This window comes from Neomonachus schauinslandi, chromosome 10 (assembly GCF_002201575.2).
Source record: "Neomonachus schauinslandi chromosome 10, ASM220157v2, whole genome shotgun sequence".
Taxonomy (NCBI): Eukaryota; Metazoa; Chordata; class Mammalia; order Carnivora; family Phocidae; genus Neomonachus; species Neomonachus schauinslandi.
The window spans coordinates 6,895,737-6,922,614 of NC_058412.1; the positions used below are offsets into that span (position 1 = coordinate 6,895,737).

General features: G+C 37.3%; 1 protein-coding gene across 2 annotated transcripts in view; it reads right to left on the bottom strand.

Moving 5' to 3' along the window:
- Positions 1-2,443: 2,443 nt before the first annotated feature.
- Positions 2,444-26,878, bottom strand: part of YWHAQ (tyrosine 3-monooxygenase/tryptophan 5-monooxygenase activation protein theta) — a 35,141-nt gene continuing 10,706 nt past the window's right edge. For both annotated transcript variants that reach the window (XM_021697743.1, XM_044918934.1), the window contains 4 exons: positions 8,488-8,611; positions 5,624-5,787; positions 5,316-5,411; positions 2,444-3,525 (listed from right to left, as the gene is read on the bottom strand). In XM_021697743.1, the coding sequence (XP_021553418.1) occupies positions 3,466-3,525; positions 5,316-5,411; positions 5,624-5,787; positions 8,488-8,611 (444 nt within the window). In that variant the 3' untranslated portion in view covers positions 2,444-3,465. The remainder of the gene's footprint in view (positions 3,526-5,315; positions 5,412-5,623; positions 5,788-8,487; positions 8,612-26,878) is intronic.

Below are 26,878 nucleotides of genomic sequence, written 5' to 3' on the forward strand. Positions count from 1 at the left end.
AAGGCATATAGTCATTGGCAAGTAAAATGTGGATAAGCAGTAAATGGCAAGACTGCTTCAAACTGGATTTCATGATGATGATGATCTCCGTATCTTCAGGTACTATAGGTTCCCTAAGCTCTCGCTGAATGGATCAAAAAAAGTTCACTGTGGTTTATATTGGAACTTAATTGCAATGTCCTCAAAATTCAATAGTACTACACATGGTATACATACAGGGTAAGTGTCCTCTTGCAAAGCTCATTAAATACAAATTAGAGAAGGGAAGACAACAGATGTATATCAGAAGAAAACATACAGCGTAACTGCCTTCACCAGTTTAAAGCGAAAATCCTCCTAAACCATTTAAAGAATGATGAGGTTAAATGTTAGTTTTAATATATTCAGATGGCAATCACCTATAATCAGTCCAAGTAAATCAGGCTCACAATGTGACAGAAACAATCACATGTCCATGCCTGTCATAGGCCTCAAATGTTTTTCAATGTTTGGCTCAACTCCATAAAAATCAGTGCATTTAAAAATAAGTGACTACAATTCTGATTTTCTCCAATTATTTTACTCTTATACTAGAATCTTTATACCTTTCTAGTTGTTTTTCATGATTTTAAAAATACCAAAGTAACAGTCTCTACTGATAAATATTTAAAGTTATATACCTGACTGAGTATATTTTACCAATTCTGCCCCCCCCAACCAAAAAGTAGTTTTTCTTTTCCAATCTAAAATCAACAAATCAGGGGCGCCTGGGTTCGGCTCAGGTCATGATCTCAGGGTCCTGGGATCAAGCCCCGCATCGGGCTCCCTGCTCTGCAGGAGGCCTGCTTCTCCCTCTCCCTCTCCCACTCCCCCTGCTTGTGTTCCCCCTCTCACTGTGTCTCTCTCTGTCAAATAAATACATAAAATCTTTAAAAAATAAATAAAAAAAATAAAATCAACAAATCATAGCTCATTGTACTCTATGCTGGAACAGAAATCCCCAATGCTTCTATTTTGGATAGTCAATGTTAGAATGCAATACCCCCCCAAATTATTTTGTTATTAAAACCAAAAGGATATTAAAAAAAAAAAAACCACCCTGCCAATTAAGCTCGAACTACAAAATAGGTAGTTAACATTTAACACTTCTGATGTCTGAAAGTAATTTAAAAAGTTAAATACAAACACGTCTTTGAACTTTCCCTCCACCAGAAACTTTATTCACACATTCCTTTCCCCTGAGAAAAGGCGTTTTCTCTTCTACTACTAAGTTCTCAGCAGTGTTCTACAAATATCCTCTATATCTGTTGCAGGAAAGTCCCAGAATCAGAGGGTCAAAGGAGATACCACAAGGCTGGACTCCTTTTAAAGATGCCACTTTCTCCTAAAGCAAGGAGAGATTTACATGAAACTAAATGCTGAGAATAATCTGCTTTTTAAGAAGGAAGGCTACTTTGGGGGCGCCTGGGTGGCTCAGTTGGTTAAGGTCTGCCTTCAGCTCAGGTCACAATCCCAGGGTCCTGGGATGGAGTCCTGTGTCGGGCTCCCTGTTAAGTGGGGCGTCAGCTTCTCCCTCTTCCTCTGCCCCCCACTCCCTCTGCTCATGCTTGCTCTCTCTCCCTCTCAAATAAATAAATAAAATCTTAAAACAAAACAAAACAAAAAAAAAAGGAAGGAAGGCTACTTTGGTAACTCAGTGATTACACAGTACTTACCAGTACTTGTTAAGATGTGATAATTCTTTCTCCTAATTCACAATGTTCTTCCTATATTCACTGAAATTTTTATTTAAAAAGCAGTGTCATACTGATTTAGATTTTTGGGGACCAAAGTCCATATTTAAATGGATATTCTCCCAAGTCCCATTCAATTCTCTTTTCATCGTCACATTTTAGGAGATAAAGGCTAATCCTACACAGCTGAATTTTTCAGATTATCTTCTCACTTTAAAATAAATTCTCAGGTCAATACTTAAGACAGGTTAGTATAACAGCCCATGTGATATTATGAAACCAAAATTATTTGAAACTCACTAATGGTACAACTGAATGTTTACAAAAACTGAATTATTTGAAAACTAAGTAATATACTCTCAAACTTTGACATTCTGCTTAAATATCCACTGAAACATACTTCTAACACCAGCCAAAGCACTCATACTCACATAATTAACTTTTCTAATTTCAAAATGTCCACTTTATTCCATATAACACTTAACTAGGGATCATTTACATCTGAGGAAGAGGTGGCCCACACAACTGATCTATGGTTAAACACTAACTCTTAAACATATAGTCCAATTTTATACATTTCCAGGCATCCCTAGACAAGTGAATCACAATGCAGGCACAAATTATTACTACATTTTTCATAAGATAAAAGGGAAGTATCAATAAACTTCAGAAAGTAGTAAATTCATCTGTCCCTTAAAATGAGTGTGCAACTGTTACAAAGCCATAGTAAATGGTTTATAAAATGTAGTTTTATTTTATGTTACTCTGCTGTTACATAGGGCATAACATTTCCACAAGGCTTTTCGGGGACTACAGTCAATGATTAGCAACACACAATAGTGGTCCAACTCTCTACATGACAATCACTAGACAAACTGGACACCCTCTCATATGTGCACAAATCTGCATGGAAAAGTACTAACGTTTTAGACTTGGACTTGTGTACTTTATTTTCCCTTTCTAGTGTAGTAAGAAATGACATGCACCTTAATTTGCCAAAAGCAATGCTTGTGTTCTGGCAGCAACATGCTACTTCTATTTCATATTAAAGCGAATACCAGAACTACAAAGGCAGGAGGTGTAAGTGAAGTTTTATTGGGAAGGGAAGTTGTCAACTTAAACAGCAGCAATGAAGAATGAATAAGGAAACTTCCTGTTGTCACAGATATACAAGACCTCCATCACATATGATACAGGAGGCATTTCAATTTGTGACCCCCAGCGCAGAAATGCCAAATGCTTTTCCATTCAATCGAATACTTCTGGATTCCTACCAAAAAGGAATACATCAAGAGTAAGGAAAAGTTGCTTACTGAAAGGAAACCCCTGAAGAAGAGTAAGGGAAGGAAATGTAGAAATTAAGAAGTTATGTAGAACACTTTGTAAATTGTAATGACTACATTTTCATATCTTCATAGTAATACAAAACACAGTCACTTGCAGAACTGGTTCAGATTACTTCAACACCAGATACATTTTTAGTCCTCTACATAAGTGTTTGGAAGTTACTTATGTTTATATGAAATGAAGCTATTAATACTTTTCTACAGCAGTAACTGCACACCAGGAAGGCCAAGACAAACACAAATCAAGGAATGGAGTTTTCCCAAAGCTGCAGTGTGAAAAGACTATAAACAGTTGATTCCATACACAAGAATGGGTTTCTTTGCTATAGGAAATCCAAATAGAATAAGGAATGGAGATGAGTAAAAAGGTTTCTTGAGGGGAAGAAGGATGACCACCCTGTATGCATTTAGTTTTCTGCCCCTTCTGCCGCATCACATTCTTCTCCTGCACTGTCTGATGTCCATAACTAGGAAAAAAAAATCATAATAAGTTATCCAGACAATAGAGACTGTGACTAAGAATGGAAGATTTCTCAAAATCCCAAACACCACCAACTCCTCCTCCAAAGTGTATCTTTGTAAACCTTTCACTATGCATTTACAAATGACACACAAACATACGCTATTTGAATACATTTTTAAAGCTTTCTCTCTTTTTTAATAGTATAATTAAAAAACAAAACAAAACAAGGCAATATCCTCTTAGAATTTAACAGTATCTCCATTCACAGCAGCCCAATGCTCTTCTTGAAAGCCCTACTGAAATATAATTTATAAGCTGAATAAGGCAAAAAAAATTTTAAGGGGGGAAGCGAACCACAGTCATAATAACGGTTTCCAAATATTTGAGAGGCCTTTTCCATTATATGGAAAAAGGGGCAGACCCACTGTGCGTGTGGCCGAGGGTTAAATGGGAGCGGGTGATGGAAGTTAGAAGGAAGTAGCAGTGCGTGTGAAGGTACACGGAAAGCATTCCTGAATTAGCTAAGATGTTAAAACAGAACTGATCGCCAAGAACTCTCCAATTTCAGGATGGAACAATGAAGTGCAGAAGGGAATCATCAATAGTTACTGACTACAATCAACAGTTCAAAAAAATGAATTACTATTAGATCAACACCAAGAGACTAGTGGCATTTCTAGCATTCTAGAAAAGCTAGAATCTTATATAATCTTTAAGTTATTGTTAAAATACTAAAATAAGTAAAAACACAAAACATGTATCTTTAAAAAGCTGTCTCTGTAAGAGAAAAAATAAAACAAAACCAGTTAAAAAATACAGCAGCTCCATAGTATTCCTAAGAGGTGTATTGGCTCAGTTTGCTTTTCTTCTATGGAAGTGTTTTATGCCCATCATTCTACTGTTACCCCACAAGTACAGGGAATTCTAATGGCTTGGAATGAAGTGTCACAATTTCCTTGTTCAGCAAAGGTGAACAGATATGGTACTAACATAAAAAATAAATAAATAAATAAAAAACCCTTTCTAGCAAAAGATAAAGCTCCAAACTGAAGGCCTGGAGAACTACATTTATACTAAAAGGTATAGTCTCTTCTGCCACGTTTTGTCTAAAATTGTTGACATATCAAATTTACTGGAACCTATAAAAGCAGCTAAGTAAAGTTCAAATTTTATTTTTTTCTCCGTTACTTTTCCCTTCATTATCTGCCTATCCAAGAAGTAGGGAGAAAAACAAAAGAAAAACAAAGATAATTAAGTGGAACAGGTTTTGGCCTAGAGGCATAGGTGGAATAAATGGAAGTTAAGGTTTATTCCCCATCAAATGCCTGTAAGACATGTAGATTTCACAAAGTAAATTTTTATTAAAACAGGGCACTTCAACGTGATTTTAGGAAAGCTTATAGTCCCTAACTTGCTGTAGCTAATTTACCCAAAGGAAGAAAATAATGCAACCACGACAACTTTCTATATTAACATATTTTATCAACATCTTCATTCCAATGAAATAGTGATGTTAATATTAAGAGTTCCTACAATCTTAGTATCTTCTCAGGAAGGTCTAGGTCTGATAAAATGCCTATTCAACTTGAAAATCTGCCCACAAAAGAACAGTTGGCCAATACAAAATACTAAAACAAGCACTTAATAATTTTACTTACATATTTCTATATTCATTTTCTAAGAGAAAGTGTAGCTCTTACATTTAACGGCCCCAAAAGATAGGGAGACTGAAGTAAAACGGAAGTACCTTTCTTCTTAAAAAGAAAATAAAATTAAAAAGAATGAACAACTCACTGTTAGGTTGTCTCTAAGCAACTGCATGATGAGGGTGCTGTCTTTGTATGAATCTTCATTCAGTGTATCAAGTTCTGCAATGGCCTCATCAAAAGCCTGGTAAATATTAATAGCCATGGTAAATAATATTTGCATGAACACAAACTGATTACAATTACAAACCATTTTTATAAAATAGGTGAACATCCATTTTATGTTCTACTATCAATTAAAAATAAAACTCAGTGAGTCACTTCCACAGATTTCCAGTTTATGACAATGACCTTATCGGTAGGAGTAAGAACTTATGAGAATGATCTGAAACTTACTGTTTTGGCCAGTGTGCAGGCAAGCTCGGGGTTATTAAGGATCTCATAGTAAAATACAGAAAAGTTAAGAGCCAGTCCCAGGCGGATTGGGTGTGTGGGCTGCATCTCCTTCTTGCTTATATCAAAAGCTTCTTGGTAAGCTCCTTGGGAATTATCTATCGTTTCTGTGAAGGGGAAAAAAAAAAGGCACAATACTTTAACATATGCTACTACCTCATTTGGAGCTGGATTTTTCTCTGTGGCCTTCCTTTAAAACCATGGCAGCAAACCAAAAACATTACCTCGTACTGGGTTACTGAGAAACTAGTTTATAATGTTGCTTGCTTCAGCTTTAAAAAAAACCCCAACAACATGAGATAGTGCAATCAGACTTTTCTAAATCTGTGACTAAAACAATTTTCTTTTTCCATATCTTTTAATTTTACTAATTAGAAATGCAGTAATTTATTTATTTATTTTTATTCTTATGTTAATCCCCATACATTACATCATTAGTTTTAGATGAAGTGTTCCATGATTCATTGTTTCTGCATAACACTCAGTGCTCCATGCAGAATGTGCCCTCCTCAATACCCACCACCAGGCTAACCCATCCTCCCACCCCCCTCCCCTCTAGAACCCTCAGTTTGTTTTTCAGAGTCCATCATCTCTCATGGTTCGTCTACCCTCTGATTTCCCCCCCTTCATTCTTCCCCTCCTGCTACCTTTTTTTTTTTTCTTAACATATATTGCATTATTTGTTTCAGAGGTACAGATCTGAGATTCAACAGTCTTGCACAATTCACAGCGCTTACCAGAGCACCTACCCTCCCCAGTGTCTATCACCCAGTCACCCCACCCCCCACTTCAGCAACCCTCAGTTTGTTTCCTGAGATTAAGAATTCCTCATATCAGTGAGATCATATGATACATGTCTTTCTCTGTTTGACTTATTTCACTCAACATAATACCCTCCAGTTCCATCCACGTCGTTGCAAATGGCAAGATCTCATTCCTTTTGATGGCTGCATAATATTCCAGAAATGCAGAAATTTAAAAATAATTTGACTGATATATGTCAATAATATCTCAATAAAGCTAGAAAAAATTTTGTCTGTAATACCTCTTCTCAAAATAATGAAAACACTTTACAAAGATCATCACCACCAAAATCTCTATTTTTGTGATTTGTAAAGACAATACTGATCCTTGGTCTCAAGATATATTATGTGAAAGGCAATATGAAAGTGTCAATATACAGAACAAAATCTGCTCTGACCAGAGGCTAATTACTGGCCTAGTAAAAATGTCACCTTCCTGAAAAAACTGTTCAGTAATTATTACCAATACTACCCTGATTGTATCTATGCTTTCAAAAGGTTAAGTAGGTTTTCTCAATGAGACCACTGGCCCATTACAGCTTTAGAAATACCGACCGGAACAGAAATGTAAAGTTAGCCTTTTATGGCCTGAATATGTGCATTTTCCTCCCTCTGAAATGGCATATTTATTGATCTAAATATGGCTGGTACAGCCCTCACATAGTAAGGAGTTCTTGCTGCTTGGCATATAAGGAAATACTACAATGAGTATTAGTAAGGTGTCTCAGCTCCTAGGCTGTAAATACAGACTATCTACGAGTCCCAGACTTTTGGAGTATTCCATGGATAGGAACAGAAATGCCAATGAGCCAGAGAGGGCTAAATCAGATTAATGCTGGGGCTATGTCCCAGTCTTCCGAAGACATCCTTGTGACTTGCAAATATCTGTCGCTTTCAGCTTTACTATCTTTATGACAACAGAAATTATACATTAATAGTAAGTTTAGTATACAAATTTTATTACAGCGGGATACAACAGTTTTCTCTTTGTATCTTCAATTACACTGATATTTGGGATGGTAAACTGCTCCACTTTCAGTTAATACCTCTGTGAGGCTAGGAAGCCACAGTAACTACTTGAGGGTGCACACTCTTTTTGGATGGGGCAAAATTAAAAAACAAAGTAATGAGCCTACTGGAAATACGGAATTAGGTGCAACTTCTACCTAGAACTTGATAAATACAGTAGCAGGCACATACACAAAATTTAATAGGACCTCAGCTACTAATACTCCCAGAGACTGAGTCCACTGCTAATAAATCACTTTGATCTTTTTACAATTAAGTCCAGCAATTCAGTTATTCTCTTTCCCATATCTATATTTTCTATGACAAATTATATACCAGCAACACTCTCATCTCACCTCTCTTCCTCAGAAATTTGGTTATATATACTTAGCAGTCAATGGAATGATCCTTCAAAATAGGAAGGTAGTAGTTGTTAATCAGTACGTCAAACAGAAAAAGTACAACATCCTGTTTCTGTATTCTGTATGTGACTTCCAGTTACGTTTCAAGGTACAATGACACAAAAGGCCACGCGACAACACAATCTCTCAAAGCATACGCAAATGACAAGGAGGCTAAAAATGTGCTTAACCAAATTCTAAAGTGTAAAAAATTAAGACTCTTTTTTTTTTATTATTATTACTTTTTAAGTAGGCTCCACCCCAGAATCCGCAGGGCCTGAATTCAGGACCGTGTGACCCCGACCTGAGCTGAGATCAAGAGTAGGACGCTTAACCGACTGAGCCACCCAGGCGCCCAAGATTAAGCCTCTTTTAAATACTACCTTAGCAGATTATAATCAAAGAGTTTATGAGTTTTCCAAAAACAGTACATAATGTAAATTCATGATTGTTTTCATTTTTGAGAACATTAAGGTAACATTAATCTTCTTTTATGTAGATTCCAAGATTTTTTTAGAGATTATTGTCGCGGTATCCCACTTATCCTCCCTTCCTGTTTTAGTTTTAATTTTACCCATAAACCAAACAAACTTACGTTTTCGATCATCACCACATGCAACTTCAGCAAGGTACCGGAAGTAATCTCCCTTCATTTTCAGATAGAACACCTTACTCTCTGGATTAGTTGCATTGGCTATTAAATACTTATCCAACAATTCCTGAAAGAAGGAAGATAAAATATGAGTACCAATAAAAAGCTATTTTATTACAGACAAGAACAATGATATGCATTTGAATCATTAACTACCACAGTAACTACATCCATACGGCCTTGGACTTGAAGCACAGGCTGAGAGCAGGGGTCACGTGGTTGTCATTAGTTGAATGCTTTGGCTCATAGCAAGTCGTAGTTTCTAATAGTAGAGCTAGGTTACATCAAACACTAACTAGAAAAAGCCTGTCTTTTCACCCATCCATTCATTCAAGCAAGCATTTCTTGGTGCTGGCTGGGTGCCGGGTGCTGTATTTGGCCAGAGGGGATATAAAGAAAACACAAAGTTCTTGCCCTCGAGGAGCTCACAGTTTACTAAGAAAAGCAGTAAGTACACCAATACCATATGCCAGGCATTAAGAGATATGTGAATAAGGGACAATGGCAGCACAGAGAGAGCATCTGGCTGTGCTGGAGGTGGCCGTTGGCTAGACAGGCCTTCCCTGAAGGGATATTTGACTTGTTAAGAAGGAACAGTAGGAATGTAGCAGTTTGAAAGTGGGGATGTGCAATCATCTTTTTTTTATGTGTGTGTGTGTGTGTGTGTGTGTGCTTAAAAACTCTAGGCCTAATGTGGGGCTTGAACTCATAACCCCAAAATCAAGGGTCACATGCTCTACTGCCTGAGCCAGCCAGGCACCCCTGTACAATTATTTTAGAGAGGGGAAACATTTAAGACATCAACTATGAAGAACAGTACAATCACAGAACAAGTCAGCCAGCATGGCCCAGAGCAGAGCAGTGCTCATCCAAAATAAGGGTAAGTACAGGGATCAAGAGAAAGCAGTCTAGAAATACATACAGCAATTTGACAGTCACGTCTACTGAATAGAATTATTTGAAAAAATTGGGTTAGCAATTAAGTATGTCTTCATATCCTGTTTTATTCAAAGAAATATACACTTGATCCAATGAGCTAGTGCCTCTCCAACTGAGGGATTTGTACAAGGTGTCCCAGAAGAATAAAAAGTTGCAAAAGAGGGGTGCCTGGCTGGCTCAGTCAGTGGGGCATGCAATCTTGATCTCCGAGTTTTGAGTTCGAGCCCTGCAGTGAGACTGCCACAAAATGTTCACTTGTTTTAAAAATCTCAAACTGACTCAAAGTCATCCCCCTTTTTTAAGATTTTATTTATTTATTTGAGAGACAGAGTTGAGTGAGAGAGCAAAGGAGCAGAGGCAGAGGAAGAGGGAGGCTCCCCACTAAGCAGGGAGCCCGACTCAGGGCTCGATCCCAGAACCCTGGGACCATGACCTGAGCCCAAGGCAGAGACTTAACCAACTGAGCCACCCAGGCACCCAGTCATCCCTATCTTAAAAGAAAAATTAAACAAGAGTGGATTCTGAGAAGTTGTATTAAATAATGCAAACACAGTATTTATTCTGTGGGAATCACCACCTCTGCCTGTACCCAAACTGAGGAACTATAATGTAAAACAAAGTGCCTCTCACTTTTGTTTTTCTTCCAATTGAGTCGGTCTGTTAAGACAAGATCTCAGAGGATCTCCAAAAAGGTGCCAACTCTGGTGAAGACATTTAGTCACCAAAAAAAAAGCTACTCGGTACCTTTAAGACGTAACACTTTGTGATTAAAGGTGGTACAAGTGTGGTAACACTTGTGAGAAAAGAAAATGATTCTAGCACTAATCTGCCCTCAGTCCCACAGCCAGATGTGGGTGTGCTCCTGAAGACGGCTTACTGGCCTTCCAAAGATTTTTGGAAAGCCGCTCAACAGCTACTGCACTAGTAACTACACAGTCGCTTAGGAGCTAAACTCTTCCTTTCTCAAATTACTAACTTCGATTACTAGAGCTTGCATACAGCCATTATATACGATTGACAACACTGGTTTTTATAAAGTGACTTGTACATTACTTCTCTCCTGGAGTTTCAGCCAGGTAACATGGTTCTTCATCAGATACCACTAGCTCGTTGCGAAGGAAACAACAGTTACAGAATAGTTCTGTCTTTCCACATGCTATCAGTAGTACAGATGTGTATTTTAGCCCAAAAGACAGTGGACTCTACTTCATGTCTTACCAAAATGACCATGGCTATTATCAGGTAGTATCAAACCACTATTAATTATTAATGCCAGATAGAATAAAGCTATAAATACTTAAGGTATACAGCCTAAGTGTACAATTTTTATTTTAAAAAAATCATTAAAGGGGCGCCTGGGTGGCTCAGTTGGTTGGTTAAGCGTCTGCCTTTGGCTCAGGTCATGATCCCAGGGTGCTGGGATCGAATCCTGCATCGGGCTCCCTGCTCCGCGGGAAGCCGGCTTCTCCCTCTCCCACTCCCCCTGCTTGTGTTCCCTCTCGCTGTCTCTCTCTTTCTGTCAAAGTAAATAAAATCTAAAAAAAAAATAATTTAAAAAACTCAGTATGGATCAGAAATGACAAGTGGTTCCCTGAATAAGAATTTGTTCCACCTAAGGTCATTGGTAAGAAGTCAGGAGAGAGAAAGGGAATCAGTTAACTATACCTATGTATTTTTTTTTTTAAGATTTTATTTATTTATTTGACAGAGAGAGAGAGAAAGCACAAGTAGGCAGAGAGGCAGGCAGAGGGAGAGGGAGAAGCAGGCTCTCCACTGAGCAGGGAGCCCAGTGTGGGGCTCGATCCCAGGACTCTGGGATCACGACCCGAACCGAAGGCAGCCGCTCAACCGACTGAGCCACCCAGGCGCCCCTATACCTATGTAGTTAAAAGCTCCCCCGCTAATTTCTCCTGTGCATTATTCTTTTCGATTAAGCATGAGATCCCCTTTGTAAATCTTCAACCCACAGATTTTATGATCCTGAAAGCCTTGGAGAGCTAAGACTGGGGTTCCCTCCAGCACTGACAGTGCTACCTGACTTGGATAGAAGGCAAGTGATACATTCCTTTTAGAAAATTTAAGAGATTTTTTGAAGATTTATTTATTTATTTATTTATTTGAGAGAGAGCAAGAATCTCAAGGTGACTCTCCACTGAGCATGGAGCCCGACACAGGGCTCAATCCCATGACCCCTGAGATCATGACCTGAGATGAAATCAAGAGTCAGACAAAACTGACTGAGCCACCCAGGTGCCCCGAAATCTGAGAGATTTGTAAAGAAGTCAGTGTACTCATTACCGAAAATTACAAGATGGAGTAGTAATTGAGTTCTAGACCAAGTAACTCAAACCGGAGCAACGTCAGAGGAAAAAAATATAGGTTATTATACAGGTCACTTTAAGAGATGCTGAAGGACCTTAGAATAAACTTAATCTCATACAAATAGGATGGCAATAAAAATAAAGAATTGTATCAGAAAAACTGTGAAGAACTATATAAGAAAATGAAATTGTCAAGTAATAATATTGATGTAAACTTAGTATAGTAACCATTCCTCTTCAATCCCATGTCTTCAAGAAAAGGCTAGGAAGAAAACAAAACTTCAGTGCTAATACTCTCTCTAGGAGTGAATTATTTTGGCATATAATAATCCTACCATCACATCAAGTTTTTCTAAACAATTCATCTGGCTTCAATGGTAATATTCCATGGCATTCAACAAACTAAACAGTATCTTTACCTTAAACTCATTTAGGTGGTTTCTGTTTTACAGACAAAATGAACTGCTTCTGTCCCTCATTACATAGCTTACTCTTTACATAAGAAACTGATTTACTGAAAAGAGTAGGTAACTGATGAAGAGCCTTAAAATACAAACAAAATTAACAAAAGGAAACAAAAAATGTTCTAAGGGTTTTCTCTTTCCTATTAGTAACTTACTGAAATTCATTAATATATTAAACATATTCAATCTCTGACTTTAGGGCATAAATACTAATCATTATCCATGTATTTTTATCCACGTATTTTTATCAGTTTAATCAGCACATATTACCATAAAAACTCACTATATTCATTCACTCAGCAAATATTCGAGTGTCCTACATGTGCCAAGTCCCATTCTAAGCACTTTATGTATCATTTACATATAAACAAACCACTGATAATAAAATCACACTGGAGTCCAGAAACGTGTCCATTAATTAAATGGAGCCAGAATTTGAAACTAGAACCAGCATTTCTAATCACTACCCTATAAATTAAGGGTTAATATAGCTAAAAATATCTAAGAGCATTTGGCCTTATGTTAGATATATAATTAGTAAAACAAATGAAAAAATTAATATGGTGCACAGGGCAATATGGTTATTTAACAATCGGAACATTTATTGAATGGTAAGAGCTAAATTCTTCTAACATTCTAACTTCAAGTATTATATATAGTACAAAGAACCACTGACATGGTATGTATGAAGAATAGCCTCTAGATAGTAACTGTCTCTTACTTAGGTTGATTAATCCAAGAAACTGAAATCAAAGTAAAACTCAAGACTCAATAAGGAAGTCATATTTCATCCAGAATAAAATTATACAAACATAACCACCCTGATTTTGGAAAGGGGGGTGCTGACGGAACCCTTCAGAAGCTGCACGTGACAGGTTGTAATTACAGGGAGGGTCCAAGGAAGAGGAAGATAAAGGACAAGAGTAACTTTGGGTTATTTTAGAATGTATGATTTTAGAAATTAGATGATCATTTGTGAAAGTGACTTCTGTCATTAGCTCTGTGATCTTGTGGCAAATCACAGCTTCTCAAAACTCTGTTTCTTTAACTATATATAATGAGTTTTAAGATCCAAAGGCCTTCCATTCTCAGAAATTACCATTCTAAGTACAGCAGCTAGGGTTGAATTTCATAAAGGATTTGTTGCCTTAACCAAGGAGGCAATGAATCACCCAAAACACGATCAGTTGATCAGATATCACAGCATCAATTAATCTATGGAAATGTTTTCTATCCTTAATAAAATGAATGCCTTGAACAACTAACTGCCCTTGCACTACTTAAAAATTTTACTAATTTACAACTGTCACGTCTTGGAATCCAAGTCTTGAACTCCAACTCTGGTGCCCAACTAAAAAAAAACGAAAGAATGAAGTAAAGTTTTTCAGAAATAGAGGCCACTGACCAATGTGAGAGATCCCAAAGGCTGTGTGATTTAGTGGCCATCACATGGCAGTTGAGATCAGTTAGATATCAAGCTCAAGTTGCAAAACCTATTCCTTACTTTCTTAAGTCTGTATCAAATCCCAAACCTCTACAAACAAACAAACAAAAATTTTAATAATAATTATACCAGAGGAATAGAGTGACCCTATGTCCTGGTTTGTCCAGGACAGTCCCAGCTTAAGCCTGCTGTCCCAGTGTAATCATTAATGCTACCTCTTTCATTCTTAGTAAGTATCCCACTTGGGAAGATATATAATCATCCTCAAGATAAGGCATCAGTCATAATTCAGAGCATTATTTCAATACTAAAAGGTAAGGAATTAAATTTCTTGCCACACCATTTAACATTCACATAGAAGGTGCTAAAATTTTTAGGCATGTGCTGAGAACGGAAGGCGAAGTCATGTTACTAATAGCAGTTCTTTCTCTGAACATTTTTTTATTTTTATTTTATTATTATTTTTTTAAAAGATTTATTTATTTTGAGGGGGGAGGCAGAGGGAGAGGGAGAAAGAGAACCTCAAGTAGACTCCCAGCTGAGTGCGGAGTTTGACTTGGGCCTCAACCTCACAACACTGAGATCATGACCTGAGCTGAATGAAATCAAGAATCAGACACTTAATAAACTGACTGAGCCACCTAGGCACCCCTGAACGGCTTTTACTTTTATTTTTTAAAGATTTACTTACTTTGCGAGAGAGTGTGAGCGCGCGTGCGTGCAAGGGGGGAGGGAGGGAGGAGCAGGGGGAGAGAATCTTGTACAGACTGTGGAAGTCTGTGTTTGAAGGTTCTTGCATTCATGGTGATTCTTAGGGGCAAACATCTGGCTGTTATGCTTTATACTTTAGACATGTGAACACTTACATACGGAAATACATACTGTTTTACTACAAATTACTTTTATTTCTCCCATTAGTCTTAATGTATATTAATGTAGATTTAAAAATTCTGTGTAGATATATTACCTACTAATTTCATTTTTATTTAAGGAGACAGAAAACACTAGTTATAGATGGGGTTATCTGAAAGAATAACTGAATAGGGGAGCCCTGCATTGGGCTCTGCGCTCAGCCCCCCACCCCCCGCCATGTGCGCACACTCTCTCAAATAAATAAAATCTTTAGATTTAGGGGAAGGATTCTTCCTCTCTTATCTGTACCTTCTCTTGACACACAATAAGACTCTGGTTTCCATTAAAATAATGCATAATACATGGACATCACAAAAAATTCGGAAGTGACAGTTTCTCTCCTTTCCCTGGGTTAAGTCATCTAGTTCTTCCTCTCCCTCAAGGCAACCATCATCACTAGTTTCTTGTACATTTTTCCATATATTTTATATATTTAAAATCCATGTTCCCCCTCCCTCATGTCACCATATTATACATTGTTCTATACCTTGCTTTTTCCATAATAACCCCTCTGAGATCATTCCATATCCATATATTTATAACTGCCTCTTTGTATATAGAAGACTGCACAGGAGTCCACCAAACGGGCATACTATAACTGTTTAGTCTCCACTGATGAACATTTAATTTGCTTCAAATCTTTTGGTATTTCCAACAATGTACCAAACAAATGTACATTTTACCCTTAAGATAAAATGTTAAACTGTCCTCCCTGGAGGCCATTTTCAATTTACAATCCCACTAGCAATATTATGAATGTTCCTATTTCTCAACATCCGCTGAACTCAGAGAATTATCAAATATTCTCTTTTCTCTTTTTCAGTCTAGTAAGGGAAAAATATATATTAGAGTTTTGTTTGTAGTTTTATTATAAATGAAGTCAAACAGTTATATGTCTTTTTCTATTAACACTACATTTATATCCTTTGCCATTTTCCTAAACTGATTTGTAGGACCTCTTTATAAGTTAATGATATGAGTTCATTTCCCAGATGTATCTTATATAAATTTCATGTATTTAAAGACTGCCTGGAAATTAAATGGCATTTATTAATATTTTCTATTATATTAAGTCATATATAATATTACCAACATTTCTGACGAATATGAGAAGCACAAGTTGAGGGGACTATTCAATTTTAGCACAAATAAAATACACAAACAGAAGACTTCTAATTGAAATACCAGTCTGAATGCATGTTTAATGTACTGTTTACCTGACCATACCAAACAGTATCATATTTGTGAGACTGAGCAGAATTTCCCTTCTAAAAATAATCAAAATGCCAAATAGAAGCAAATAAAATAGGAAAACTGTAAAGGGGACCAAAAGAAAAAAGGGAGATCTTGAGGTGCTGGATAGGAAGATGAAACAAAGAGTGAAAAGTGCCAGTTTATAACACAATGACAATGGTGTGTGCAGGGAGTAGGGGCCCTAGAAAAACTTTGTCTATCATTGCTGAGAAGTAGCAAGAAAGCTATTTCCTGGGCTTTTGTGGTGGGTGGGTATAGTCTCCCATAAAAAACTGAAATCCGAACCCACGTTCTGTGCAGGTGCTATTCAGATTTTTATTTCATACATGACGTGTGAATGCACAAGCTGAAAATGAATGTAAAAACGGGCCAAAGCTTCGTGTGCCCAGCAGAAACGAATCACCAAAACCACTACAAAGACACTTCCACAATCCAAGGCATACACAAGTTCCACGGAAAGAGCTACATCCATATTATTAAAAATAACAAAACTACTCAAGAAACAAATCCACCATGAGGGATCAGTTCACAAACAAGCGATGATTAGTACCCAAGAACTTAAAAAAACAAAGTGTGTAATAAAACATAAAATAAGCATGTTAAAAATGATTAAAGATACACATTTTAATAGTTATGGATTAAACAGATGATGCTGGCCAGGACTAGCTTCAAAAGAGGGGTGGGTGGGGGAAGGAGTGTTTCTGGTGGGGATATAAACAAAACAGAACTCGTAACTGCTGAAGCTGGGTAATGAGTTATTAGAACATTCTCTTTGTTTTTGTAGAAGCTTGACACTTTTACTTGATTAAAATAACCAAAAAGATTAAAAAAGGGGGGGGACAGAGGCTGGGGGGAAGTACAGGATACAATAAATTAAGAAAAGGCAGCCTGGAAGTGAGGGGAGAGGGAGAAAGGTTTTTAGAATTAAAAAAGAGAAAATTAATAAAATGGAAGGCCCATTTTAAGAAACTAATCAGAACACAGAACAAATAACTAACAAGATGAAAAAATTACGGGTAAGTCTAAAGATGCAAATAGAGAGGTCTAAAATACGATGTTTAGGAGTGCCTGGGTGACTCAGTCACTTAAGCGTCATCAACTCTTGATTTTGGCCCAAGTCACCATCTCGGGGTCATGAGATCCAGCCCTGAGTCAGGCTCCGAGCTGGGCGTGGAATCTGCTTAGGATTCTCTCCCTCCCTCTTCCCCTTGCGCTCTCTGTCTCTCTCTCTCAAAAAAGAAAAGAAAAGAAAAGATGTTTAAGATAATATGTGATGGGAATTCCAGAGAGAAGACAAAGAATGAGGAGGAGATGCTATTCAAGAACTCAGGAATAAGGCTGAAACTCTCTCAGTAATAGGATAAAAGACATCTTCAGAGTAGAAAAGCACACTGAATCCCAAGCAAGAGAAAATAAAAATAAATTCATACCTAGACCATCATGGTAAAACTGAAGAATGCCAAAGATAAAGAAAATTCTTAAAAGCAACCAGAGAAATGACACGTTACCTATAAAGGAAGAAACAACAACATATGACTGACAGCTGATTTTTCATCAGAAAACAAGTATCTTCAAAGTGCTGAGAAAAACAACTGTCAGCTACAATTCCTTAACCAATAAAAGTACCATATAAGATCAGGTGCAAAATAAATTATCTATCCAGACAAAGACAGAAGTTCCCACTCAGACCTTTACTGAAAGAACCCTTTTAGAGTGGGAAGGAAGAAATAATGGAATAAAAGAGAAGCCACCAATTAGAATAATTACAGTAACTAAAATTTCAAGTAACTGAAAAATTCATGGTCTTAACCTGTGAAGTTTCCACTCTCCTAAAACTGTAACAACACAGATTATAAGATTCTGAATAACAATACATTTGTGATACATAATGTTTGTAGAGAACAGTATTTCAGATCACTTAGAAATACAGAAATTCTTTCATATATGTGCCAAGAAGTGAGCTGGCTATAAAAGGACATGTGTCTCCCAACCCTCTTTTAGAAGATTATCTACATTTTTAGGTATGGTAATTTTTTTCAACAAGTGTCTGCCTTTATGACTACACTTTCTAAAATCTGATGACTAGCCGAAAATTTGCTATCAGGAAGAAATGTTTCATCAGAATAATCTAGGATCTCAAATATTTCAATAGTTCACTATCCATTTGAAGGTAACCGACACGGAGTGGGTTAATTTCAGGTATTTACTGGCATGACTTTAACCAGTATCTACATGGTAATGACTCACAAATTTGCCCCTTGCCTATCTGGGCAATTTATTTTTACAGCTCTGTACCTCAGTTTATTCATCTATAAAACAGAGTTAATGCCAATCACTTACTTCACTGGGTTATCATGAAGATTAAGTGAATTAATTCAAACCGCTCAGAACACTGCTTGGTACATAAACCTCAATGAACATACACCACTAGACCACTACACACGCATGCACGTGTACACACACACAGAACCCCCTGCATGGGCCATGGGGACTTTAAACTTTACTCATTTAAAATAAAATAAAATGCCTTGCAAACACAGTCTGTTGATCCTCCTCCCCTACTCATTTTTTCTTAGGAAAAGCACTCAAATGCCCCAGGTTAGAAACCTGGGTATCATCCTGATGTTTCCTCTGGCCTTACTCCCCTAGCCCTCTGATACTTAGTGACCCAAACCCATGGATGTAATTTTATCCAAGTCAAGATTTCATTTGGAAACCTCAGACAAATAAGCACGGTATACTTTGGGAACATCTATCCCCCTCTCCGTAACTATAAATCACTGAAGGAAAAGACTTTGTCTAGTTTTGATATACAAAATTTGTATAGCAAATTAATAAAAATGCAAAACTTGACTATAATCTGACATAATGGAAAATGAATATACTTTAAAAATAAGGATGAATCAATCAGAAAGAACAGAAAGAGACATGGAAACAGAAAAGGTTGAAGAAAACAATCCAATACATAGCCAAAGGAGTGTGAATCATAGTCAATCAACCCACTGGCAAATCCATGCCCTGCTGTGGAGACGAGAGCCATTATATAGTTGAACAATCACAGAATTCCTCATTATGAGGCCACATTTACCAAACAACTTCCTGATGATGACTTGATTTCTATGTGAGTCTATCTGCCTACTGAAAGAGAACATATTGGTCATGCCAACACAAGTATTGCAAGCTTTGTGATTATTCCTCACTGTAAACGAATAATGTTCTTGGTCTTATATACCAGTCACATGAGCTTGATTGTTGGGATCTATCCCTGAACCCCCCCGCCCACAGTGTGTTTGAGACCACAAGGCTAAAGGCCATACTCTAAAGTGCGCTAAACTCACGGAGGTAATACAACCCTTCCAGCAGCCCATTCACACTTCTCTGTAGTGTTACATGGTTGAGTATCCTCATATATTTATAAATGATTTTCTACCAGATCTCAATATGCCTTCAATAGAAATAAGTTTATTTCCAAACCTGTTTCTATACTTACATTCCTTATTTCTACTAATTATTCCACCATCCTCTTCCCTCTCTTAGCTACCCAAAGCCATGAACACTGCCTTTGACTTTCACTCTCCTTTTCCCAACCTACCACCAGATGTCAAGCCCTACTGATTCTGCCTCTATAATAGTATGTTGATCTATCTTCTCAGTCTCATTCTTATTTCTATCATTTCACCTCAACTAATCCAATCACCTAACTGATCTACCAGGCTGCAGGGTTCTTTCTCTAATCCATTTTATACCCTACTGCCAGATTAACCTTAAATTCCATTCTGGGTATGTTAATAATCTCCTGCTCAAAAATCTCAATGGCCGGTTAAAGAAAGAATAAATTTATAGCCTAGCACTCACCATCCTCCAGAATCAGAATATTCCAACTAATATAAATGGTAAAAAGATATTGATCCCCTCTGCCTTCACCAGCAGGGTGAAGCTGGGGGAAAAATCCACCTTCCCCAGTGTATCATATATACTGGGAAATATAAATATGGTTCTTCTGTGTATCATAATACAAAATATTTGGGTACCACTGTCCTGACTGACTGATGCCCACCCTTATTTCTATTATTACCATTCTTTCAACAGCAGGAAGAGCACGGAGCAACAATGAGGTGCCTCCCAAATACCTGAAGCAAAACATACTGTCAATCATTATGTTAGAAGCCGGCAGTACAGCAGCTACTGGGGAGAAAGTGAAAAGGCAAACACCGAGTCATCTCTAGCACTATTATGAGGAGAGGTACTTAGGTCCATGAACACAGTCTTCCAACAGCAAACCACCTATACAGAGGCTGGATGCAGCAGGTGTCAGAGTAACTAGTCATTAAGATCATCCAATCACTGCCTTTTGTTGGATTTCTGTGCTCACCAAACAATTTCCAAATGCTAAATCTGGTTCCTCCTGTAAATCTGTCCATAGGCAATTAACATGACTAGAACATTATGCTCTGATCAATTTATAATTTTTGCAGTTCCACTCTCAATATACCAATAATTAGATGTGGAGCCCAAAACGCCAAGGGGACAAACCCTGGACCATAAATGTACACTGCTATTGTTTTAGTGATCTGTCACCCCCACCAAACAAGCAAACAAATTCTTCCTTATCCTGATTTTAGTGGCAGTGGAGGAATCCCTGAAAAAGTGTTACTAGGCCATCATAGCAATAGTTGCTATTTATTAAAATTCATACAACTCTGGGGTACTCATGAATGTGCATGTGCATTCTTGGGAGAAAGAACTGATATTAGTGTTAGACTAAAACCACCATATGTTCAAACTTTTGAAACATAATTCTGAAAGTAACAAAGACCTAAACTCAACACTGGCTGGAATATTTGTCAAATTAACAAATCAACATTAGTATGATTACCGTGTCATGCTAAACTGTCATCATGGTTAGAGAATTAATATGGATTCTTCAGACCCAAAGGGGTATGTGCTACTGTAGTTATAATGAAAATAAAAAAGTAAGCCCGATTAGTCCATACAATCAAGTGGTTAATTATTTTTGTGGGCAAAAGAAAGTAAAGAGCTAAAAAACACAGGAAACAAGCAGAGGGAGAGGGCAGGAAAAAAATCCAGGGCTCTCAACAAAAGAGAAAAAGCTTTATTTATCTCTCTGTCCCCCCATTTTTGGGGGTGGGCAGCAAAGCAAGGTTTTGAAGCCAAAATGGCCTGTGAACATAGTGCACCCCCTCCGCTCCCCTCAACAATTAGTACTTTAGAAAACCCAAAACCAATAAAATACTCTTCTGTAAGAATGTTCATCCTATTTTCCAACTCAGCTACAGAGCTGTTAATGACTACAGTGCTGAAGACACGTAACAGAAAGAGTTTAAGCCTCTAACAAACATTGGGGTGTCTATGAACTGCCATGTGCCAATATCAAAGAAAATCACCGTCTTTGTATCCTCACTTCACACAAAGCAGCTGAGCCAATTCCAGATATTATTAGAAACAAATGTAATGCCCAGTCCTTTATCTCTGATCTCTGCTATATATCCTCACATTTTAGCAGGTGGATACTGAGTGGCCAAAACAGCAAGACAGGAATGTTATACCTTCTGTTCAAAGATTCTCAACTCTGCGGGCAAGATATACAGGTTTGGAATGACAGTAATACTAACACTACTTTCCAAATGTCAATCTGCATTAAAAACAATTACACATACACAACCACAAGATACCAAAAGAACCAAGGCTAACACCAGTGTCTCTACTTCCTTCCCCTCAGAGAACTTGCAATTTACTGGGATCCAGAAATGATTCTAGCCAGTGATTTGCAAAGTAAAACAAAAATGACAGTGAGAAAACAAGTTTTCCTTAAAAAGAAAAAAAAACCAGGAAGTCAAATTTTAAGTTTGGTACTGACAGACATCCTGATACCTAATAGAAAGCATGTTCTCGTAATTAAAAACAGGTCAAAACTGCCTTGCAGCTGGAAGTTGGGTCAAGTTTTGAGATATCCTAGGAAAACTACTAAGAAAAGGTAATAGCTTATACTAGCACATACACCAGTGTACTTTCCTATGAACTTTATCTTTTGTAAGTCTATGACAAACTGGATTAAGCCATTTCTACATTACAGCAATTATATAATTATTTGCAGACTAATTTTTCCATCTATGGCTAACCTATGCCACATACATTTATCTCTGTGGACACACAAACACACACACACACACACACACACACAGTGCTCTAGTCTACCATTTGGAACTAAATTTATATGGTTTACTGATTATATTCAAATGAACTACGGCATACAGCACAAAAAAATAACCTTGAAAAATAAAGTAATGCTTATAGTATAGAGAGGAAAAAATAAAGATGAAGTCCTTATTCTTACATACCCTTAAAGCTTACCAATATTGATCTGAATTGGTTACAATTTATTTTGGGGGCAGCCACAAGAGGAACTCAGGACACAGGTAAACTCCAGACAATAGAATTGGGCCTCACAACTAGGCTTGGTGAGAAAGAAAATGTTACATTAATATAACAACACATTCTTACACCAGGGAGAGTATTAGAGCAAAGGTAAGAAAGTTCACAAGCACAGAGGGAAGGAAGAGTAGAAAGGAGGCTGAAAAGAAAGGCTGGAAGGTCTCCTAAGTCCCAAGTGGGAACCTGGACTCCTTCTAATATGGTAATAGTTGCAAAATTTTAACAATCAGTAATTATTTCCTCCCCCCAAATCTTTTAAAGCAATATAAGTATATATCAAAAGAGATAAAAGAGAGCTGCTCTAGTTGAAGACCATGATTGTATAAAGCCCCAATTCTCCCCTATTTCTACACAAAAGAGAATCCAGAGAGGAGAGAGGATTTCAGAAGAATGGGGTCTATAAAGGAAGGCTTTACAACGAAAGGCAGTGGAAACGGAAAAAGCACTTCTCTAGAAAAGTTGATTTTGAGTTCACAGCTAATTGGCTATGTAAGTATGTAAATCAATATGCCTGTTTTCATACAAGTAAACACATCTCATTTATCCATAACTGCACACAGAATAGTGCAAGGAAACAGATGTGAAAGTATTAATAAGCTGTAATTTATAAATGACTATGGAATGAGTGCAGGGGTACCTAAATTATCTTGCAGGATAGGTGTGATTTCAACATACAGAAATGGTAGACAGAAGGCTTTACAAGTGAGAATAGCAGTAAGAAGAGGGACGGAAACAAACTACGGAGTGCTTTGGGCAAACAACTTGGCTGGAGCATAAGGATGGAGTGGTCACAAGTTTCCTTAAGTGCATTTTTATGCCAAACCATTTCTGATTATTTTTTCCATAAGTTGAGAATTTCAGATCAAGGATATATTAACTAACATTTCAACAAATAGTGCAAGGCAACTGAATAGCCACATGGAAAGAATTAAGGCTGGACCCCTACCTTCCCACCATATATAAAAATTGACTCAAAATGGACCAAAAACCTAAATGTAAAACCTAAGATGTAAGAACTCTTAGATGAAAACCTAAGTGTAAATCTTCGTGACTTTGGATTAGGCAATGGTTCCTTACATATTACACCAAGAGCACAAGCAACTGAAGAAAACAAGTTGGGACTTCATCAAAATTAACAACTTTTGTGTTTCAAAGGACACTATCAAGCAAGTGAAAGACGACCTACAGTATGGGAGAATATATCTGTAAATCATATAACTGATAAAGGTATAGGATCCAGAATATATAAAGTACTATTACAACTCAACAAAGACAACCCAATTAAAAACTGAGCAAGGATTTGAATTGACAATTCTCCAAAGACAGACAAATGGCCCGTGAGCATATGAAAATATGCACAACATCCATTAATCATCTAGAAAATGCAAATCAAAAGCACTTCATACCCACTATGACTGTTGGTGAAGATGCAGAGGTACTGGAACTCTAGTGGAAATTTAAAATGGTACGACCACTCTGGCATTACAGCGGTTTCTCGAGTGGTTAAACTGTTATCATATGACCCAGGGATATAACCAAGAGAAATGAAAACACGTCCACGCAAAAACGTGTACATGGGGAGCCCCTGGCTGACTCAGTTGGTGGAGCATATGAGTCCTGATCTCAGGGTTGTGAGTTCAAGTCCCATGTTGTGTATAGAGATTACTTAAAAATAAAATCTCAGGGGCACCTAGGTGGCTCAGTCAGTTAAGCCTTGGTTTTGGCTCAGGTCATGATCTCATGGGTCATGGGATCGAGCCCCACGTCACACACTGTGCTCGACGGTGAACCTGCTGGAGACTGTCTCTCTCTACTTCTCTCTCTGCCCTTCCCCCCACTCATGCGCTCACTCTCTTAAAATAAATAAAATCTTTAAAAAAAAAATCTCAAAAAAAAAGTAAGTGTACATGAATGCTCACAGTAGTGTTATTTCAAATAGTCAAAAGATGGAAGCAAGCCATATGTCCAAAGACAGATGACTGGATAAAAAATGTGGTAAATCCATACAATGGAATATTATTCAGGCATAAAAAGGCATGGATGAACCTTTAAGACATTACGCTAAGTCAAAGAAAACAGATGCAAAAGGTCATAGAGCGTATGATTCCATTTATATGATGAAATGTCCAGAATAGGCAAATCTATAGAGACAGAAAGTAAATTAGTAGTTGTCAGGGGCTGGGGGAAGTGGAGATAGGGAATAACTGCTAATGGGCATAGGATTTTTGTGATGATGAAAATGTTCTGGAATTAGATAGTCGTGGCGCTGCACAATTTTATGAATATGCTAAAAACCACTGAATCATATACTTTAAATAGGTGAATTTTATAGTATTTGAGTTATATTTAAAAGATACATATGGGGGCACCTTGCTAGCTCAGTCAGTAGAGTATGAGACTCTTGATCTCTGGGTTGTGAGTTTGAGCCCCATGCTGAGCATGCAGTTTAATTAAAAAAAAAAAAAAAAAAAAAAAAAAATTATTTTGTATAGCACTCATTACTATGACTTTAAAATATATGTAAAATATCACTAAAATTTTGAGTGCATTAGCTTTGTCTTATTTTAAAAACAGAATAAACAATAATAGCACACAAGATCAGATGATCAGAGAACACTTGTTAAATGAAAACCATTCAGAGTTTTAGAGATTAATTTTTAACCTCCATCCATCCCTTTAATCCTATTTTCCCCATAAACTCTCTAACCATAAATTCTACCACAGGAAAGACAGTATTATATCCTATGGAAAAAGATGTCTTATTTTATTTATTTATTTTTTAAAAAGATTGTATTTATTTTTGTGAAAGAGCACACACGAGCGCTGGGGGGGTAGTGGGGGGAGGCGGCAGAGGGAGCAGACTCCCTGCTCAGCAGGGAGCCGGGGCTCCATCTCAGGACCATGGGATAATGACCTGAGCCATCAACTGCCTGAGCCACCCAGGTGCCCTTATTTTATTTTTTTTAAGTAGGCTCTATGCCCAACGTGGGGCTTGATCAGCATGACCCCGGAGATCAAGAGTTGCATGTTCTACCAACTAAGCCAGCCAGGCACCTCCTACGGAAAAGTATTTGAGAACCTATACTAACAATTCTTAGTAGGTCCTCTAAAGACTCAACAGATTTGGGGGTTGGACATGCTGCTTTGATATCTTGAAAGGAAACTATTTCTATCAATAGGTGAAATAAGCTTTATAAACATTTGCCAGGCCATTCAGATTAAAAGCAGAAATTCTCAGAAGTCTGTGTCAGACAAAAACGAATCGCGAAGTGTTTTTTTTTTGTGACATCCGCATAAAAAGGATCACCTTTTTCTTCCCCAAAATGTACAGCTGGTTATAAATAAAACAGAGGTAGAGCCTTCACTTCCACCTGCTGAGTTATTCAAACTGCACCAGGTTACTCTGTACTATATATTAATTTATTTTTTAGAAGATTTTATACGTAATCTCTACATCCAACATGGGGCTCGAACTCAACCCCCAGAGATCAAGGGTTGCACGCTCCCAACTAAGCCAACCAGAAGCCTCGTTCTGCATTATTTAAACACAGCAATAATTAAAGATAAAAAAACCATAACAAGAAATAATAGAAAAATAAATGTCATTTTCTTGACATAGCCTCATCTCTGTGCAAAATAAACGAAATGCAAACTTGGATAAACAAAAGAAATTTGCCAAACAAATAAATACTGCTATTTAAATATGTTCTTTACTCTTAAACTTAGCCATTGAACACAGCCAATGCACACTCCTCTACCTCTTTCCCCCATCTACTGAAGTTGTTATTTTCCTGATCATTTCTCTAATTAAATCGTTCCCAAGTTTTCTTCTACCTCAAATATTTTGGCAGGTATGGGGGAAGGAGGAGGAAATAAAAATTTCCCGGGGACCATCAAGTAGTTTGATAAAGGCTCCCGTCTTAATTTGAGGTCACTTCAACATAGCACCATTTCCCATTTCAAATGTGAGTCCCTGGATGTTTAAATATTGTGTTTAAAAAGTTAAACATAGTAAAAACTAAATTACATTAACAATAACTTTCATACAGCATGATTATATTAACTGGATAGTCAATCCTGCCAAACTCTTAAGTTTTTGACATCACCAAGAACCAAATACCTGGTCTCTGTAATCAGCCTCCAAATAATCTAAAGTATTTTCTGATTAAAGGATGCATAAACCCTTAACTGTAACCTTTCTAACCTCTTTATTAGTCCATCAGAATTATGAGAGGGGAACACATGCATGGAAGATCTAAAAAATATATTGCTAGGGGTGCCTGGCTGGCTCAGCCGGTGGAGTGTGCGACTCTTGATCTTGGGGTTGTGGGTTCAAGCCCCATACTGGGTGTAGAGAGTATTTAAAAAATAAATAAATAAATATTGTTAAATACTTGGAAATAGTACCAAGCTGAAAGATCAGAACACCATATATACATACATACATATATGTATGTATATATATATAGCTAACAGCAGGTGTCTAATACTGTAATTCTTAAAAGAACAAAACTGTTCTGAGCTGTGTTCAAATAATGGCTGTTTGG